The sequence below is a fragment of the Stegostoma tigrinum genome, chromosome 4 (assembly GCF_030684315.1).
Source record: "Stegostoma tigrinum isolate sSteTig4 chromosome 4, sSteTig4.hap1, whole genome shotgun sequence".
NCBI lineage: Eukaryota > Metazoa > Chordata > Chondrichthyes > Orectolobiformes > Stegostomatidae > Stegostoma > Stegostoma tigrinum.
In genome coordinates, this window is record NC_081357.1 from 46075781 (window position 1) to 46089327 (window position 13547).

At 42.3% G+C, this 13547-nt stretch overlaps 1 protein-coding gene across 3 annotated transcripts in view; it reads left to right on the top strand.

Annotated features, from left to right (window-relative positions):
* Positions 1–13547, top strand: part of eif2b4 (eukaryotic translation initiation factor 2B, subunit 4 delta) — a 47893-nt gene that overhangs the window by 8273 nt on the left and 26073 nt on the right. For all 3 annotated transcript variants that reach the window (XM_048531022.1, XM_048531020.1, XM_048531021.1), the window contains exons 2-3: positions 864–895; positions 11955–12105. In XM_048531022.1, the coding sequence (XP_048386979.1) occupies positions 864–895; positions 11955–12105 (183 nt within the window). The remainder of the gene's footprint in view (positions 1–863; positions 896–11954; positions 12106–13547) is intronic.

The window sequence follows — 13547 nt, forward strand, 5'->3', positions numbered from 1 at the left end:
TCAAGAATTCCCTGTGAGGTGATTAGCCAGAGGGACAAAAGATGTTTGGGTGACATACTTGTAAGGCAAAAGAAAACCTGTTGAGAACAAAAGACGTGCAAGACCCAAGGACTGTATGTATCATTAAAGGAACAACATAATGAAGATAAGTATGAAAAAACAAAGTGCAGGAAGTTCAACTGGTGTGGGTTTTTGGAGAAAGTGGAAGACAAATTGAGATGCAGACACCTTCCAAGATTGTGACCCCATCAGTATCTAACTCAGTATCCCTTGTATTAACTTGTGGGTTAAGAATGTTAACTTTGGACAAAAGTAAAATCAGGAGTTAATTGCCTGAAGCAAGTTCAAGGTCTGTCTTTATTTAATGGTTTTATTTAAAATTAGAAGTATATTCAGTCAGATCTGTTTTAGAAGTGTGACATTTGGAAAATGGTCACATTTTATTAACATGTTTAATAGATATAGTTGGCCAGTGCTGAAATATGTTCTCAACCCTTTTACCATTTGCTGTCTCATAAATGAGAAAGTATAATGCTGGCACAAGCTGGTTGGGCTGAATTGCCTGTTTTTGTCTGTATCCTATGTAATCCAGTTTACAACATTATAAACCACCAAATGATATAATTGATGTAGCAGAAATTAAAAACAGCCATCAGATGAGAGTCATGATATCAGTAAGATTTTTAATATTATTCTCCTTGGCTTCAACATTTCCTCCAAGAATTTCAAAGTAAGGCGAAGTAATAGGGCTAAAGCACACAAGGTCATAAAAGCCAGTAAAAATGACTGATCTTATTATCTTATCTATGAAAAGTACGTTAAACTCACTAACTTTTTTGCTGCGTTGTGTTTGTTTATTTTAGATGTCGAGAATAAGAAAATCAACCCACAAAAGGTAGGTGCTGTCTTTTTGTGTTGTCATAGTTGTTATAATTCTGGCCTCTACTGCCGAAGTTTATGTTAAGATCTGGTTAAGGATCAGTAACTTTATGTTTAAATGCTCAAAATGTAAGATGCAGTCGACTTAGTAAGGGAATAAAGCCACAAGACTCTATGGTTTTGAAAAGCAACAATAAACTTTACAATGTAGCAACCGTAGTGCATTTTGCAAGTGTGGATCAGGAGCTGAATAGGGGTTGCAAGTTTCAAGGCAGCAATGACTGCTTGTGGGGATCCTCTGTTTCTCAGGTCTTCTTTCCCCACCTTTGCTTTATTAGTTTTTCTCCAGTTCTAAGTTTTCTCCAAAAGCTTTCAGCAGTTTTCAAGCCTTGAAGTGGGCTCACAGTAGGAAAAGATATGGGAAGCAACTGCCCTGCAATACATGTTCTTTCCTACACTCAGAAATCACATGAGGATTTTGGATAATAAACTATGATCCTACACCAGGCAGCACACATCAGATAGTAAATAGGATCAAGATTGATGCCATAGATTTCTCAGCAATTCCCCTGCACCTGATGATAATGACATTGTGGATCATCAAATCCAATAAACTTCACAAGGTTTCACAATTCTTCACTTTTGCTCATCTGGTTTTTGAAGTACCTGCTCAAAGGCTGCTTAGTCATAGCCTACCTCAGTTACAGAATGTGCTTTTGTGAATTCTCCTTTCCTGAGATTCCTCTCCCCTGGACACCAAAATGTCGCTCCAGAACTTAGTCACAAGCATGACTCCAGCTCTTCATTGTCAACCGTCTTCAAATGTAAACTGCCACTGGATTTTTCCATGAGTTCTATATTCTCTCTAATCTTGTACAGTTTTCCCAACAAAATACTGCTTGTGGCCTTTTCAACCCATTCTCAGCTTTCCTGACTTTCATAGGGCATAATTTTGTGTGAGCCCCTTGTGTCTCCCAGAACTTCCCTAAGCAGTTGCTGCACTGAGCTATGCAATTACTCCAGGGTATTCCTGAACCTTTACTACGCAAAGTCTGTCGTTCTCTTGCCTTTAACAATGTAGAACATTTCTGTTCTTGTCTGTCTCCATCAGCCTGTGACTCTGGAATTGTATTAAATGATCAATTGAAAATCTCATTATAAATAGTGTCACTGTTGCTGGGCAGAGTGAAATGTTGCCACCCAGCAATTCATAGAGTTGTCCATTGGCTGAGCGTTACATTCTTATTACAGAATGTTGGAAATGATTTTCATTACACACGGAACGTAATGAGAATTTTTTCTAGTAGCAGAAGGTCATGGATTCTCCAGACTTTGACAGGGTGGTGAAAAACAGGGTCCTTGGATATTTATAAGGCTCAGGTTGATAGACTTTTGATAAGTAAGGGGGCGGAAATATTATTGGGGTGGATGTGAAGGTGGAGTAATTAGATCAGCCATCATCTAATTAAATGGGACAGTGTCCTTGGAGCAACTTTTCTTACTCTGCTTCTACTTCATATTTATGTTCAAATTTAACATCCAAATATCTAGTGTAACTAGAAATATTTGAGAACTTGTAAACCAAGTTTAATTTGAAATGACTGCAAATATTTTTATAAGAATGGATGTGACTTGAATTCTACCTTGTGAACTGTCTCACTATGTTTGACTGTTTTGTTTGAAAATCCTCCATTTTGAAATAGAGTCTGAAGCTTTATACTTGTGGATCTTTTTCGGTTTCGGGGTAGACTTTGGTAGCAATGTATGTGTACTTAATCCACAAACAGACAAAAAAAAATTAATTCTTTGATTTGCTTTTGGGATTAATGGACTCAGTTTTTGCATCAAGTAATTTACAAAGTAGTTGGTTCTTGTTTGATTTGAATGATTAAGTTAAAGTAGACCTCCCATATCAGTTGAATTCTAGAAAGCTTGTAGTTAGTGTTAATGGTCATGTGGTATGTAACTTTCACTCCAAGCAGTAAAACAAAAGTTAAAGGAACTAACTTAATGAAAAAAAAGAACTCAGGACCCTTGTGTTAAAACTTTTGTTTCCCCAGTTTAAACCTATGGAAACTGAATAAAAAGAGAAGGAAATAATTTCATTGGGTCTGCTGTGGTGTTGCTCATTGAAAAAGGAATAATAATAAACATTTTCTATGTAAAGTAGAGTCATAGTAGAGTTATACCACATGGAAACAGAAGCTTCGTTCCAACTTGCCCATGTTGACCTGACATCCGAAACTAATGTAGACCTCGTTGTCAGCATTTGGCCTATATCTCCCTCCAACCCTTCCCATTCACATACCCATGCTGATGCCTTTTAAATGTTGTGGTTGAGCCTGGCTCCGTCACCTCCTCTGGCAGCTCATTACAGAGTAATAGAGTTATACAGAACAGAAGTAGATAAATGCATTTATCATGTTAAAACATAGTTATCACTGTTGAGAAGATTTTTTTAGAAAGGCCCCTGGAAGTTACTGTCATGTTTTGGTCATAAAAACTGGGTCACAATGTGCCTGAGCTGGTTTCTAGCCTATAGCAATAAATATGGGGAACTCATGGACTTTGCCACTCTAATCAAGACCATCTAATAAATTGCCCTTGTCCAAAATCACTTCTCTAACAAACTTATTTCCTATCTCCTGTCGTGCACTTTTTCTTTAACTGGTCCATGAGACTCCCCTTGCTGCCTCAATCTTAATACCTTTAAACAACTAACTGCTGAACTTCCTTCTTGATCCCCATGCTATCCAGCATTTTAATTGCTCTATCTCCTGGTGTTGTACGCTTGCCTGCCTCACTGTCTGTACCCCCCTCTGTCGCCCCCTCCTCTCCTCCTGTCTTTTTAAAAAATCTGCCATCATTTCTCTTAAAACAAAACCTTGACCGCATTATCCTTGCTAATAACCATCCCATCCTCCACCTTATTATGCTGTTTGATCCTTGAACATTTTGCTGCCTTCTGAATCCCTGCCAATTTTTTCCAAAATTTATTATTGACGCCCTCCAATCGGGCTTATTTTTTTTTGATCCCTCTGCAGCTTTGATGCAGTTGACCCCCATTTCGCTTAAATGACATTCCCCTTCCACTTCCACACCACTATCCCTGATGTTCCAGAAGCATCAATCCTTGACCCCTGCCTATATCTATGTATGTGTTAGAGATGGTAGGAACTGCAGTTGCTTGAGAATCTGAGATAGCAAGGTGTGGAGCTGGATGAACACAGCAGGCCAAGCATCATCTTAGGAGGAGGAAAGCTGACATTTCGGGCCTCGACCCTTCTTCAGAAATGGGAGAGGGGAAGAGGGTTCTGAAATAAATAGAGAGAGAGAGGGAGGCGGATCGAAGATAGATAGAGGAGAAGGTGGGTGGAGAGGAGACAGACAGGTCAAAGAGGCGGGGATGGAGCCAGTAGAGGTGAGTGTAGGTGGGGAGTTAGGGAGGAGATACGTCAGTCCAGGGAGGACGGACAGGTCAAGGGGATGGGATGAGGTTAGTAGGTAGGAAATGGGGGTGCAGCTTGAGGTGGGAGATGGGAATAGGTGAGAAGAAGAACAGGTTAGGGAGGCGGGGATGAGCTGGGCTGGTTTTGGGATGCGGTAGGGGGAGGGGAGATTTTGAAGCTTGTGAAGTCCACATTGATACCATTGGGCTGCAGGGTTCCCAAGCGGTATATGAGTTGCTGCTCCTGCAACCTTTGGGTGGCTTTGTTGTGGCACTGCAGGAAGCCCGTGACGGACATGTCATCTGAGGAATAGGAGGGGTAGTTGAAATGGTTCGCGAGTGGGAGGTGCAGTTGTTTATTGCGAACCGAGTGTAGGTGTTCTGCAAAGTGGTCCCCAAGCCTCCGCTTGGTCTCCCCAATATAGAGGAAGCCACAACACGTACAGTGAATGCAATAAACCACATTGGCAGATGTGCAGGTGAACATCTGCTTGATGTGGAGAGTCATCTTGGGGCCTGGGATGGGGGTGAGGGAGGAGGTGTGGGGCAGGTGTAGTATTTCCTGCGGTTGCAGGGAAAAGTGCCTGGTATGGTGGGGCAGGAGGGGAGTGTGGAGCAGACAAGCGAGTCACGGAGAGAGTGGTCCCTCCGGAAAGCAGACAAGGGTGGGGAGGGAAAAATGTCTTTGATTGGTGGAGTCGGATTGCAAATGGCGGAAGTGTCGGAGGATGATGCATTGGATCTGGAAGTTGGTGGGGTGGTATGTGAGGACGAGGGGGATTCTTTTGGTTGTTATTGCGGGGACGGGGTGTGAGGGATAAGTAGCGGGAAATGTGGGAGACATAGTCGAGGGCGTTCTTGACCACTGCCGGGGGGGGGGGGGGTGTTGCGGTCCTTGAAAAATGAGGACATCTGAGATGTAGGGGAGTGGAATTCCTCATCCTGGGAGCGATGCGGCAGAGGTAAAGGAATTGGGAATAGGGGAATGGCATTTTTGCAGGAAGGTGGGTGGGAGGAGGTGTATTTTAGGTAGCTGTAGACTGGGAGGCACCTGGACTCTCTCGAACACCTCCCTCACCTTCCTGGACCCCTCCATCTCCATCTCGGGCAACCACCTAGAAACCGATATCCATTTCAAGCCCACAGACTCTCACAGCTACCGAGAATACACCACCTCCCAACCACCTTCCTGAAAAAAATGCCATCCACTATTCCCAATTCCTTTGCCTCTGCTGCATCTGCTCCTAGGATGAGGAATTCCACTCCTGTATATCTCAGGTGTCCTAGTTTTTCAACGACTGCAACTTACCCACCCCCCAGTAGTCAAGAACGCCCTTGACTGTGTCTCCCGCATTTCCCATAACTCATCCCTCACACCCCATCACCGCAATAACAACCAAAAGAATCCCCTTCGTCCACTCATACCACTCTATCAACCTCCGGATCCAACGCATTATCCTTTGACATTTCCGCCATTTGCAATCCGACCCCACCACCAAAGACAATTTTCCCCTCCCCACCCTTGTCTGCTTTCTGGAGGGAGCACTCTTTCTGTGACTTCCTTGTCCACTCCATACTCCCCTCCAGCCCCACCAGGCCTGGCACTTTTCCCTGCAATTGCAGGAAGCCCTACACCTGCCCCCACACCTGCTCCCTCACCTCCATCCCAGGCCCCAAGAAGACTTTCCATATCAAGCAGATGTTCACCTGCACATCTGCCAATGTGGTATACTGTATTCGCTATGCCTGTTATAACCTCTTCTACGTTGGGAATACCAGGCAGAGGCTTGGGGACCGCTTTGTAGAACACCTATGCTCGGTTCGCACTGAACAACTGCACCTCCCAGGCGTGAGCCATTTCAATTCCCCCTCCCACTCCTCAGATGATATGTCCATTCTGGGTCTCCTGCAGTGCCATCTGTAGGTTGCAGGAGCAGCAACTCATATTCCACTTGGGAGCCCTGCAGCTCGATGGTATCAATGTGGATTTCACAAGCTTCAAAACTCCCCTCCCCCTACCGCATCCCAAAACCAGCCCTACTCTTCCCTGCCTCCCTAACCTGTTCTTCCTCTCAACTATCCCCCCCTCCCACCTCAAGCCGCACCCCCATTTCCTATCAACTAACCTCATCCCACCCCCTTGACCTGTCTGTCCTCCCTGGACTGACCTGTCTCCTCTCTACCTCCCCACCTACACTCACCTCTGCTGGCTCCATCCCTGCCTCTTTAGCTCGTCTGTCTCCTCTCCACCTATCTTCTCCTCTATCCATCTTCAATCCACCTCCTCCCCTCTCCCTATTTGTTTCAGAACCCTCTTCCCCTCCCCCCATTCTGAAGAAGGGTTTAGACAGAAAACTGTATCAGTGATAATGAGAACTGCAGATGCTGGAGAATCCAAGATAATAAAATGTGAGGTTGGATGAACACAGCAGGTCCAGCTGCATCAAGATGCTGCTGGGCCTGCTGTGTTCATCCAGCCTCACATTTTATTATCTAGACAGAAAACATCAGCTTTTGTGCTCCTAAGATGCTGCTTGGCCTGCTGTGTTCATCCAGCTCCACACCTTGATATCTCCTATGTATGTGCAGTTGTTTAGTGACATTGTAAAGTACTGGTATTTATGCTAAGTATACATGTGTTTTGTTGACACGAATTGGCTGTAATGCGATTGAACAGCAGACACTGTTTGGATAATGCAAACTTTCTGCTGTGCAGGTGTAGTGATTTTCTAGAAAAATTTCTCTATAATGTAATTTTAATGGTGATTTTCCATAGCATAAGGCCACATAAGAATCCTGCTATCGCATTATAGATACTTGTACCGTGTTAGTTTTAGCTTTTTTATTGTGGACTCTCAACTTTGCCTTGCCATCAGCTCTCTTAACTCCATATCAGCCTGCCTAGCAAAATAGAAAGCTAGCATACAGACCGACAGTCAAAACAATTTTTTCTTGGTCAACTGTCTATCGTTTCTTTTCCCGAAAAATGAAAAAAACCCACAGCTTACCCCTTCATTTTCTTATATTTGAAGCGTATTGCATTAAGTTATGCCATTGCAGTACAGAAAGGTTGTGATTATATCGAACAGGATACTGAAAATTTTTAGCAATGTCGCTTAGGTCGGAGAGCATTAACCAAGAGAAAAGATTGAATAGGTTGTGTTTGTTTTGCTTTGAATAGGTGAGGCCGGTAGGCAATTGAGTGAAGGTGTGGAGAATTATTAGATGCCTAGATTAGAGTGGTAAAAGGATTTCTTTTGGTGAGGGAGTACTGTCCCTACCTGTGAACGAGAAGCTAACACATTATGCCACTCCACTGCTCAATGGGAAACAGAGGTGCATTCATTATGCAACCGAAGAGGTTGAGCATCCACTTGGTAATATTTCCTATATGCCCAATTCCAGCTGCTAAGAGTAGGAGAGATTTCTAATCAGCCATGTTTTTAAACATTATTTGTTCATGGTATATGGGATTCATTGTCTGGTGCAGCATTTATTACCATCCTTGGTAGTTTTTGAGAAAATGGTGGTGAGCAGACTTCTGGACCCATTGCAGTCCGTGTGCTGTCAATAGATCAAAAATGGCATTATGAAGGGAGTTCCAGAATCTTTGCCCACTGAAACTGAAGGAACAGCAGCATGTTTCCAAATTAGAATGACAAATGGAACATTCCCATTTTTATGTTGCTCATTTCCTAGATGGAAGTGGCCATTGGTGTGGAAGGTGCTGTCTGAGAGGCTTTGTTGAATGTAAAGAAAGTTTTAGCTTCTGTCATCACAATTCATAACTATAGATGACTTGTGTAAATATGCATATTGCCACAGCAGCTTGGATCCCATGGGGTCAGCTTAGTTCAGATGTGGATCAGTTTTGTGCCAAACGTGTGGGGTTCCCATTGCTGGGTCAGATGGATTTGGGACTGGCATCCTTGCCCTACCGGTGGGCCCAAGCTTCCTTCGGATGGAGAACTGGAGAAGGAGGTGATGGAGTGATAGGGAAAGACCTGTTTCCCTTAACTAGGTCAATAACTAGTGATAGATTTAAAGTGATTGACAGAAACATGGGAAAGGTGTCAAGGAGAATTTCTTTCACTCGGCTGTTGGAGGGGATCAACAAATCACTGCATGAAATGGTAGGAGAGGCACCAATCTTCATCAGATTAGAGAAAACAATACTTGGAAGTGTATCAAAGGTCATTTCCCCGACCTTCATTGCCTCTTTGAATTGACATCTTGTTGAGAGCAGTCCCTCCTATTTAACTTTGGAAAATCAGCTCAAAAGTCCACGTTTTGATGTCTGGAACTGAATGACTTTATTGGCATCCAAAGTGAGCATTTGGAACATGTTATTGATGAGTTGATGCCATGAGATTTGATCATCATGACACCTTCCACCAACTTCCTGATAATTGAATGTAAATTAATCAGAATGGTATTTGGCCAAATTGGATTTGTCTTGCCATTTTGCAAATAGGACCTACCCAGACAGCTTTATACTACCAAACGTTGTAGCTGAGCTGATAGTTTCTCTAAAGAGACAGTGGTGAAGTGGAGGTCTTCAACACAACAGTTGGAATGAATGGTTGCCAGGAAAACATTTGCCTTATGCAGCATGTCGACATGTAGTTCTTTCTTTTGCCCGTAGTTGCCAAATGATATCTAAGTGAAGTGATTGAAGCAAAATATTATGTTGAAGTCTGTCGCTTTCACAGAGGGCTAACTCTTGCCTGGCCTGCTATGAACATGCATTATTGTACAGATAGCATGAAAACACAATGTAGTTGAAGCCTGTCAACATAACTTTTGGGATACTGGTTGACTTGGGGTCACAATAAAGGGATGAAAATATCACCTAGTCACGTTGGGTCACGTACTGTCTTTGATTCATCAAGTTGGAACATAGCTAGACCATAGATTTGTCAGTGCAGTAGATGCTGTACAAGTAATTAGTATTTTGAAATCTCATGGAGCTGTATTATAAAATAAAACCTTAGATTGCTGCAAGTATTCTGGTTGGATAATTTTCCATAACCAGGCAAAATAAAATAAACATGATGAATGGCCTGAGGCTGGAGTCAGCTCTGTGATATTGCTGACTGATATCCTTGCTGATAAATATGTTTATTGTAATGTGTTGTTGTTAACAATTTTGAAATTTTGGTTTGATTCTTTATGCTCAGACAGTAAGCGATGCTGGCCCAATTTGGTCGTCTTTCTGAAAAATCAAGTCTGAGATTTAGGAGACTCGCACCCTACTCAGAATTTGATATTTTTTTGTGTCTGAAATAATAATCAATGTATCTTTGTTACTTAATTTACAGTAGATGAATAATGCACCACCCAAGCATTATCCTTCCAGAGAATACTCAGTCAGGTGGGAAGCATGCTGTGCTAGCTATTAGTCTGTACTGTATTTTAAGTAGCACAATGAATGTAAAAAAGGATGATTAATTTCAGTTTTTTAAAGAAAAGAAACAAGGCAGACCTTTTTTTTGAAATCTGTAATGGGGAAAGGTGCTTAATATCTTTTGGTGATCAATGTATGAATACTTTGCTAACCAGAGATATGTTAAAGACATGAATTATAAATTATATTCATACTTTAAAGATGCCTCCATGCTAATGGACGAGTGAAGCCGACTAAACATTGTCCATTGTCCAAGAAAACAAAGCATGGTAATACGAAACATTGAATCTTTGAAATGTGTGCTTTTGGACTTGGCCTATTGCGTACAGTTCTGGTCGCCCCATTGCAGGAAGGATGTGGAAGCCTTGGAAAAGTTGCAGAGGAGATTTACCAGGATGTTGTCTGGTCTGGAGCGAAGGCCTTATGAGGGAAGGCTGAGGGACTTGGGTCTGTTCTTATTGGAGAGAAGAAGGCTAAGAGGGGATTTAATAGAGACAAACAAGATGATCAGAGAATTAGATAGGGTAGACGGTGAGAGTCTTTTTCCAAGGGTGATGACATCGGCTTGTATGAGGGGGCATAGTTGCAAATTGAGGGGTGATAGATTTAAGACAGATGTCAGAGGCAGGTTCTTTACTCAGAGAGTGGTAAGGGTGTGGAATGCCCTGCCTGCCAATGTAGCTAACTCAGCCACATTGGGGGCATTTAAACATTCCTTGGATAAGCGTATGGCTGATGATGGGATAGTGTAGGGGGATGGGCTGAGATTAGTTCACAGGTCAGCGCAACATCGAGGGCCCAAGGACCAGTTCTGTACTGTATTGTTCTGTGTTCTACGACAAGCCATAAGCTGTATTTTTCCTGCAGTCTGCCAAATAGTGATGCGCTGTCAGCTTTGTGGAAAGCCCTGATTACCAGTAGTGATAAATCTGATCTTTTATTGAAATTCTGCGTTTTTATGAATGACACTGACTGTCTTGAACACTGTCAGAATTACTAGCTACCAGTACATAGATGAGGAACTGAAAATTCATGATGTAAGATTAGGGCCCAAATCTGCTGACCTAAATTGGAATCTTTTATTTCCAACCCAGATCAGGCCGACACAGTAGCTCATTGGCTAGCACCGTTGCCTCACAGTACCAGGTACCTGGGTTCAATTCCAGCCTTGGGCAACTCTTCGTTTGGAGTTTGCACAGTCTCTCTGTGTCTGCATGGGTTTCCTCCGGGTGCTCTGGTTTGCTCCCCCCTCCATTCCAAAGATGTGCAGGTTAGGTGAATTGGCAATGCTAAATTGCCCATTGCATCTAGGGTGGGAAATGCAGAGGTAATGCTGGGGATGGGCCTGGATGGAATGTTCTTCAGAGGATCAGTGTAGGCCAAATGGCCTGCTTCCACGCCATAGGGATTCTGTGATATGATTTTATGTTGTGTGGTCGGGTGGATTAGTGTGAGTGATTGGTGGATTCGTTGTACACTTGACCAAGTTTTAATCCCTTTGACATTTCCTCAGTAACTGTTTAAATAAGTTTGAACCTTCTAAGGTCACAGACTTCAGAGTTGACGACTTTTTTGTAAGGTTTCTGATGTAGACGACTGAGAGATCATGACATGCATCTTTGAGGGTGCATTCGCTCTCCAGCCATCTGGAGACCAGAATGTCTGTGTCTGTGCAATGGTGGATCGATACTTTGTGCTTGAGTGTGTCTCCTCTCATTTATTATTTTCAATTCTCATTTGGCTTCTGGTGACTTAGTTACTGTGTTTTCTTTTCAGGGAAGGAGATAATTATTTTTGTCAAATATGGTAGTATCATTAAACCAACTGGCCTATAGTTGTTAACATCTTTTATTGGGAAAATGTTAGAGCCTATATATAGATTGCAATAGCAGAGCATTTAGAAATTGATAATATGATCAAGTAGAAACCACCTAGCTTCGTAAAGAAAATCATGCTTGATATCTTAGAATAGTTTGCTGAGTTTTGCACTTTTAGGGAACTCTAGATAGCAACTGCAATTATTTACTATTCCCTCTGACTATACTTTACCTCAAAATACATTATTAACCAAGAATCATTCACATTTCACAGGAGATTTTCCGTTTTCCCCAGGTTAAATGTCGTATTCCGTTAATTGATTTTACTGTATAATGTAAAGTGGACTCTCTCTTCCTCAACAAATACAATGGCTTAAAGGCAACCCTTTGTTTACTTTCATAGTTAGAAGGGCAGGCGCTGTCCAAGGAAGAAAAACAGCGATTGAGGAAGGAGAAGAAACAGCAGAAGAAAAACAGGAAGCAAGATAAGACCACAGATGAAGGACGTTCTTTTTCGACAGATGACCCAAATAAACACCAGCAACAGCAGAAAGGTAATCTGCACACTCTCTTGCTGTCTCATGGCTAATTTATTTTTGCATGCAATCTCAAGCTAGCAGTATCAGAATTAGAACAGATTTTCTAGAAATACTGACATTAAATTCCTATTGGCCAAGGCGGTGCCTAATTAAAGGCTGGGTTCAATTTCTGTCTCCCACTACAAGAAGATTTATTGAAAATTTTAAAACTGTGAAGTTTGGAGAATTTACAGAAAAAGCTGGGTTAGTCTTTAAAACACCTGTTGACACCTGACGACAAATTGTATTTCCATGTCTATGAGATGTAACGTTTCCCCATGTAAAAGAGTTAGAAAAGATTAAAGTCTATTTCGTGTAAGAGACCCTTGGTCTAAGCCCGAAACGTCTGCTGTTGTGCAGCTAAGATGCTGCTTGGCCTGTGTTCATCCAGCTCTACACTTTGTTATCTCGGATTCTCCAGCATCTGCAATTCCCGTTACTTCTGAAGTCTATTTAGTGATTGTTTTTGAGATCTAATTGGTGACTAGCATTGATCCTGACAAACTGTGACAGTGTGAATACACATAGCTTGGCACTTGGTACTACTGTGAGGAGGAATAAATTGTGATTTGATGTTCCTATTCTTTCACTTCAATTCCTTGGGTCCCACCAGGAGGAGGAAAGAGAAGTACAGTGAGTCATGTTGGGCAACACGCATGTGCTTTTACAATGGCTAACGAGAGAAATGTTGCCTAGATCTTCTGATTTTTGAGTTAGTTGTAGACTGGGCATAGGATCCAATTTGTGAATGTGGAACCCTTGGAAGTTCCAATGCACTGACTGGATAAGATTTGCCTGGGAAGTTTGAACATGCCACAGGCAATTCTCCTGCTTCCCAGGACTCTTTAAAAACAAGTTTCCAATGGAATTCGAAACAGACTCTTCATGTGACGTACTTAGCTGAGGAGCTATTCAAGAAACGTTGCACATTTTGAATCCATAAATTACACCTGAGTAACTATACAACTGACACTTCGCTTCTCCCATGACTGACCACCAGTCTTTCCCTCATAATCTGACATTCCAATTCCCCACATAAACTCTTCCCACCATTCCCCTCAGCCTTTCAACTTCCCCAGCCAGTTACTTGCTGTGAACTGACCCTGTGCCCCAATCCGACAGCCCTGCATCCTTTCCACCTTACCAAGTCTCCTCAAACTTAGTCAATTAAATACTGAAAATCTGCTTAAATGCCCTAACGCTTTTCAGTGTACAGCTGGGTCAAAAAAGGAGCGAGTGGATGAAGGACAGGTACAAACATGGATATGACAGAATATGTTGATTCAGCTCAATGAAGAAGGACTCCTCATTATGCTTCACATTTCTGAAGAGACATGACAGGTTGAGTGACTACCTACAGTGATGTAAACATTCAATTTTTCTTTTGTAATTCGAATTGTTTTATTAATGTAGAAGTA